The 7,639-nt window shown below is 37.8% G+C and overlaps 1 protein-coding gene across 1 annotated transcript; it reads left to right on the forward strand.

Moving 5' to 3' along the window:
- The first annotated feature begins 6,920 nt into the window (after window positions 1–6,920).
- LOC134754428 (uncharacterized) lies at window positions 6,921–7,639 on the forward strand. The gene has a single exon (XM_063690753.1). It carries the CDS (start codon window positions 6,958–6,960, stop codon window positions 7,564–7,566), a length of 609 nt encoding a protein of 202 aa, XP_063546823.1. The 5' UTR covers window positions 6,921–6,957; the 3' UTR covers window positions 7,567–7,639.

Below are 7,639 nucleotides of genomic sequence, written 5' to 3' on the forward strand. Positions count from 1 at the left end.
TAGGGTTAACATAACAAATTAACCGAAATGTGCTCATATAGTTGCAATACCCTACTGACTGCGCGAGTGTGTAATTTATTTTTGTAATCTATACATATAATAAAGCGGAAGAGGGTCGAAAGTCTGTACTTGGAAGATATTCGAAAAAAATTGGCTAGGGATACTTAGAATCGATAACAGAACACGTTCCAACAGTTTTTAGAATTTTTGTCTGTTTGTCTGTTTATTTGACCGCGCATCACATGAAAACGGCTGAACTGATTTTGATGAAAACTTTACTAATCTGTCAAGAAAATCTCTGGCCAGGTTATATGCTATAATAATTCAAGTCACTATAGGTACACTCGATTTAGTCGAAGGTGCAGGTCCTAAAATACGGCGTTGCGTGAACAAAAGATTTCCTTTGGCAGGATTGGTCCTCAGGACCCAAGGATGGATTTAAGAAGTGGAGCCACCAAGATTTGTGATGTAAATATGTAGAGGGGCGGGGGGAGGGGGGGGGGTTCTCAACTTTATCTTGATATCTATATCATTTAAGCTACTAGGCCAAGTTTAGTATCGTTTTCGTATAAATCAGGGATGCCGAATTAATTTATGATATCAAAATGATACCATTCCGAAGTAAAAACCAAAAAATATGTAAAAGTGGAATATGGAAGAAAGTGGAAGGAACTTGTAGGCAAAGTCCGTCGCCATGAACGAAGCGGCTGGAAGAAAATAAACAATGGAGATATTGTTAGCATTTCGAAACCTTAGTAGGGTTAACATAACAAATTAACCGAAATGTGCTCATATAGTTGCAATACCTACTAGGCCAAGTTTAGTATCGTTTTCGTATAAATCAGGGATGCCGAATTAATTTATGATATCAAAATGATACCATTCCGAAGTAAAAACCAAAAAATATGTAAAAAATACTTTTTTTAAATTCCTCTTTACGCTTAAATCGCTGAACCAAATTTAATTTTGAATAAGGTTGAAAAAAACTGGAGTGTAGTTTTATTTAGCAGTACCTAACTGTAAAATATTTCATCTGGACTAAATTTACAGTCCTCTAGCGTATCCATCTGTCAACTTTATTCAAGTTCCGCCTCCAGGGCAAAGGGAGAGAAATTAGGGGTGAATTAGCCGCTTACTGACACAGATCGAATTCCACGCGGGCAGAGCCACGGGCACAGCTAGTTTATCATAAAGTAAGTACCATCTAAGAAAACTTACACCTGTGTTAACCTATAGATATAAGAAAATGCTGCATCAATGCTGTAGGTAGTTAATAATTTCTAAAACAAAAAACTTAGAGTCGAGTAGGTAGTAGAGAGATTAAAACTAACTGACTGACAGACTTTGAGAGAACAAAGTGTGGAGTGTCATTACGACTATCATATTTTCATAGAAATATGACGTTTATAATGACATTTACATACTTTGTCTTAGTAAATGCCATTGCATTATGACAATCTGAACCCTGAAATTTGTATGCTTGGAAACATTATGCAACTCAACGCATGACGAGTATATGTTTCCAAGCATACAAATATTATATGTATTATACCTAACCTAACCTAACCTAACCTAACCAATGTTAAGTAATAATTTAATAAAGATTATTTTATTTTATTTTATTTATTTTATTAGTTTGTCATAACGCATTAGCTCAGTTTGTTACTTCCTTTAGTCGTCTGTTTGACCGCCCACGAGCTTCAAGGGTTCTAGGACTGAGGGAGCATGAATACGTGCTTTGTTTGAATTCTTTTTATCGTTAATTTATTTTTACAAGTTTTTATTATTTATTTAGTTTCAACTGCCCCGTTGACTATGTTTGTAATCAAATCTTGCAAGGTAAATTGGACCCACTTCCCATTACTTGACCTAGCTGAAACTTCACATACTACATATGTAAGTTGGAATGCCAGCTCTAACTTACATAAGTTGTGCAATACTATGGTACCATCGGGCTCATCTGATAATGGAAACCGGAGGTGGCTTAGGAACTCTGTGACAAAACAACAAAAACCCTCAATTATCTCGATGAGTTTAGTTGAATGTTGAAGGAAAAGTACATTGAGCGATAAAAGCTTGTATTAAAAATTACATTCTTGACAATGACTTATTTTAATAAAAGGTTTTATTTTATTATTGTCTATACATGTATTCGAGTTTTTTCCAGCCGTAAATCCTTAACCACGCCAATGGCCTTATCACAGAGGCCGGTATGAATTTACAATTTGATGTCCATTATCTCATTTTGACATCACTTGTCAGCCACTCTAGACTAAATAAGCGAGATGCGCTGAGAGTAATAAATATATCAGTCACAAAGGACGATGGGTAAGTTTGTATTAAACTTGTTCCAAAAATCAACAAAGCTGAGTTACGTAATTCAATTAAGTGAACAATTCCAGTGAACTGTCTGATATCACCTTTTGCTCCATGCAAAATGGACTATTATTGGAATAAGGCTATGAAACACTAGGACGTTATCTTTAATTAAAATGGACTTTGTAGTAGGTAATAAGAGAAACCTGAGTTATTTTAGAGCTTGAGTTTCCACTTTTTTCCTCATTCAACTACTATTATATAATAAAAGAGAAAACAAAACAACTTTCTGTCTACGTGCATGGTGCATGTTTAAAAATAGTTTAAAAAGAGCCCCCTTCTATTGTAGTACTGCAGACGTGCTTTGTAGCGGTGGTCTTGTTAGCAATGGATCTTGTTGTCAACGTGAGTAAACTTAAAAAGTATAGTACCTGGTGTGATAGTCATTGATTACGCAACTCGGGGCCTACATGTTATTTCATATTATTTATTCAGTATAACAATAAACATTGTGTTCTAATTTCTATTAAAAATAACTTAACCTAATTAAAAATTTACATTAGATAGTTAAAATTAAATATTATAATTAATCGACGAGTTGGTCTGAAAATGAACATGGACAAGACGAAGATCATGTCTAACGTCCATGTTATGCCAACTCCCGTATTAATCGGAGGCTCTGCGCTCGAGGTTGTTGACGATTATGTATACCTAGGACAAACAGTCCAGTTAGGTAGGTCCAACTTCGAGAAAGAGGTCACTCGTCGAATCCGACTCGGTTGGGCAGCGTTCGGGAAGCTCCACAGTATCTTTTCGTCCAAATTGCCGCAGTGTCTTAAGTCAAAAGTCTTTGACCAGTGTGTTTTGCCAGTGATCTGAGACGTGGGCGATAACAATGGGCCTCATAAGAAGGCTCAAGGTCACGCAAAGGGCAATGGAGAGAGCTATGCTCGGGGTTTCTCTGCGTGATAGAGTCAGAAATGATGATATCCGCAGTAGAACTAGGGTCACCGACATAGCTCGCAGAATTGCAAACCTTTAGTGGCAGTGGGCGGGGCACATTGCTCGCAGAACTGATGGCCGGTGGGGCCGGAAGGTTCTGGAGTGGCGTCCGCGTACCGGAAGACGAACTGCCGGTAGGCCTCCAACGAGATGGAGCGACGACCTGGTGAAGGTCGCGGGAATTCGGTGGTTGCGAGCGGCACGGGATCGGTCGGAGTGGCGAGCCTTGGGGGAGGCCTATGTCCAGCAGTGGACGTCTATCGGCTGACATGATGATGATGATGATTATAATTAATAATCCGTGCTCATTATTTTATTTTATTTTAATTTTCAACTTATTCATTATCAACATATTACTACAATTACATGTGCGAATACAATTATTATAAATAATGTCATATATGTCTATCGAATACAAAACTAGCATAACTAACTAATATCTTGTATCGGCATCCAATAAATATTCCTCTACTGAATCGTGTTGTCAACGTGAGGAAACTTAAAAAGTATAGTACCTGGTGTGATAGTCAAGCATTTCTTTAGTAGAAAAGCTTAGGGAAGTCTTCGTCGTGTATATAATAATCACTAAACAATGACCTTAATTATAAATGGTGTTTTAATTGAAATCTCATAGAATATTCAATAATAATACACTCGCAAAAATGGCAAAATTCATTAACAAGCGACCTCTCTCCCCCCCCCCCCCCCCCCGCAATTTGAGCTCTTACTGCTCCTAGTCATAGTCAAAATACGTGACTGTTTCTTTATATACCTCGCACGAGCTCCAAGGAATCTAGGACTGAGAGAGCGGATAATGTGTTTTATTTTATTTCTTCGATCGCATGGGATGTGCTGACTAAAAACAAGAACTAGGGTAGTCCACGCTTGTATGGAATTTAAAAAAAACCGGCCAAGTGCGAGTTTTGTTTAACTCGCGCACTGAGGGTTCCGTACAAACTTTAAATGTTCTCATGTACCTAACTACAATCACGTAAGACTTTTGACCAGAATCATAAGTAATAAGCGTAATTGTGTAAAGCCCCATCTATCAGCAAATTGGCTTACTAATTTGCGCGACCTGTATGTATGTTGGTTTTTCTGGGATAATTTTTTATCATGTGAAATGATTTCAACAATTTTTGTTTTATTTCAAAGAGGTTGTTTAAGTGTAGTCCCATAGATATTTCAAGTAGAACAAACACCCCCAAATGGGCTTAAATTGCAAATTAAATTACTAGATGTTTTTTGATAATTAAAAAAAACCGGCCAAGTGTGAGTCGGACTCGCGTTCCAAGGGTTCCGTACATTACATAATTTAAACAATGTATTTTTTAAGTGAAACGTGAGTGAAATGTCTTTAAAAAACCCGTAGGGGTCGGATCAAAAACTAAGTAATTAAGTCCGACTCACGCTTGACTGCAGATTTCTAATAGGTTTTCCTGTGATCTATAAGTAAAGAGCTATTTTGTGTACTTTTTTCAAAATTTTTGACCTAGTAGTTTCGGAGATAAAGGGGGGGGGTGGTAATTTTTTGCCTATTTTCTTGAATGACTTCTAAACTGTTTATCCTAAAATTATAAAAAAAATTATTTGAGATTCTCACAATGAGCTCTTTCATTTGATATGTAACACGATATAGTTTGAAAAACTTTATTTTTTAATTTTTGCATTTACCCCCCGAAAGTGGCCCCCGTGTTTAAAATTCATTTGTTTACGTTAAATGTCCGTCTTTGGGTCACAAACAAAAATATGTATACCAAATTTCAACTTAATTGGTCCAGTGGTTTCGGAGAAAATAGGCTGTGACAGACGGACAGACAGACAGACAGACGCACGAGTGATCCTATAAGGGTTCCGTTTTTTTCCTTTTGAGGTACGGAACCCTAAAAAGTATTCAAGATACAGCTGTGACTATATTTTTCCTGTAATATTTATGATACTGTTATTTTTGTCAAAATTTCATAATTTTTGGTTGGTAAACTTCGGAGATAAGATTCGATGGGGGGATGGTATTTTTTTTACATTTTCCTTCATAAGTCTTTTTTTTTCACTATGAAAAAAAAATGTTTTGTAATGTTCAATTCGAGCTCTTTCAAATGATATCCCACTCGACCTAGCAACTAGACTTTGAGATTTTGCCCCCTCTTTATATTGGGCATTTTCCATAATTAATAAAATAAATATTAAAAAATTACACTTTCAATGAGTTTGGGTTAGCGTTCTTCATGACTATTCCAAATTACAAATCGATAGCTTAAGTAGTTCTAGAGATATTTAGCAATGTGACAGACAGACAGACGGACAGAGTCGCACCATAAGGGTTACTTTTGTACCTTTTTGGTACGGAACCCTAAAAATGATGAATCTTATCTCCACAAGGCTCTCTAGTTTCTATAACTATATGAATATAAAGTAGTAATCTATGTGCCAATTTATGACTCATTTGCTCATAATCGACATTGCTCAATCAAGCTAGATCTAGAGATATCTCGTACGATTAAAAAAACCGGCCAAGTGCGAGTCAGACTCGCGCACGAAGGGTTCCGTACCATTATCTATAATAACGACAAAAAAATCATGTTTAAATGGGAGCCCCCCTTAAATATTTATTTTATTGTTTTTAGTATTTGTTGTTATAGCGGCAACAGAAACACATTATCTGTGAAAATTTCAACTGTCTAGCTATCACGGTTCATGAGATACAGCCTGGTGACAGACGGACAGACAGACAGACGGACAGACAGACAGACAGACACAGACAGACAGACAGCGAAGTCTTACATTCGCCCACTCCGTGAACAAAACAAAAAAAGCCCTGATCTTACGATCGGCTGATCGTATGTTCCTGTGTAATGCTTTGACGAGGATAGGTACGATAGGTCCGTTAGGTTGCTTCAGACGCCCGAAGGGCAAGCTATCCAGAAATAGAAGCCCTGAGACTCAGGCTACGAGACAAAGTTTTTCACGTTTCACGATATGCCTAGGAATTTCACTATCTGCCTAATCGGCCGCCAACATCAACATCAGCAACTCAGGAACGAGTATTAGTGATACACAAATAAATGCCCTTATCAGAATTCGAACCCGGGACCTGCTGCTTCGTATGCAGGGTCACTGCCGACTAGGCAAAGAGCCCGTCAATACGTCTAGTTCTGTTTTCACTTTTTTCCTCATTCACCCACCTATTATAAAAGAGAAAACAAACCTTTTTTCTGCATACATACATTGTGCATAGTAAAAAATAGTTTAAAAAGAGCCTACCTCTATTGTATTAGTACTGCAGACGTGCTTTGTGGTGCTTTCACAACAGCCATGGTCCGCGCTAGTAAGGTGAGGAAAGTTAAATAGTATCTACATACATAGGGCTACAGACATGTGCCTACACGTAAGGCCAGGGCCATCTACATACTTAATTACTAAACAATGATCATTATTATAAAATAAAACCCACAAAATACATGACAACCACAAGAGTATAAAGTATTCTAGTAAGCAATGATGAAACCTTAACACAATACACATCGTGAGGCATGATACCTATTTATACTATTACATGTACGAGTATGCATATACATATATACAAAATATATAATATTAAAAATCTCATTTATTTTTTAGATTGCATGTTTGACTGTCTTGATGAAAGTAGTATCATGTTCCATAGTTGGTTTAACTTACATGGATCCCCTCAATTTGGATCCGTCTATACCTCAGTTGAGGGGTGAAGATCCTTGCAAGCCACTTTACTGGTACCCTAGACGAATTCCTGATTACTGCTATGCTCCAAAACCTGATGTCGGACCGCCACCGGCGAAGCTCATACCTGAACCACAACCAGAGCCAATGCCCCCGATACCGTTGCCTCCGCCACCAATGCCGCTACCTGTGCCAATGCCAATGTATTTACCAATGCCGGGGCCTCTAGCATTGCCTCTACCAATGCCAGGACTAATGCCTCTTCCCGCATACGCTGCACCCGCACCTATGCCATTTGGCTCTCCTGCATACCCACTTTTACAGCCAGGACCAGCAATACCCGCGATTCAAAGAGGCTTAGTTCCAGGTGTGGATGGTCTAGTATCTCCTGACGGAGCAATAAACATTCTGCCGTTCTCGGACTCGTATTCAGAGCTACTGGAGAAACACAAACAGAAAATGATAAGAAGAAGACTGCAAAAACTTCTTGACGAATACGAGTACTATCCGAAGAAGAAGAATAACCGAAAACGTGCCTGGATGGATTATTAGTAATACCAGTAAGTTGAATTGAGATGTTTCCATTAAAACAAATATATAATAATTAAACATTTATTACAAGTAA

Source organism: Cydia strobilella, chromosome Z, assembly GCF_947568885.1.
Source record: "Cydia strobilella chromosome Z, ilCydStro3.1, whole genome shotgun sequence".
Lineage (NCBI taxonomy): Eukaryota > Metazoa > Arthropoda > Insecta > Lepidoptera > Tortricidae > Cydia > Cydia strobilella.

What these genes read in the sequence shown, in the direction of transcription:
- LOC134754428 (XM_063690753.1), top strand. Translation starts at nt 6,958, where the DNA reads ATGAAAGTAGTATCATGTTCCATAGTTGGTTTAACTTACATGGATCCC.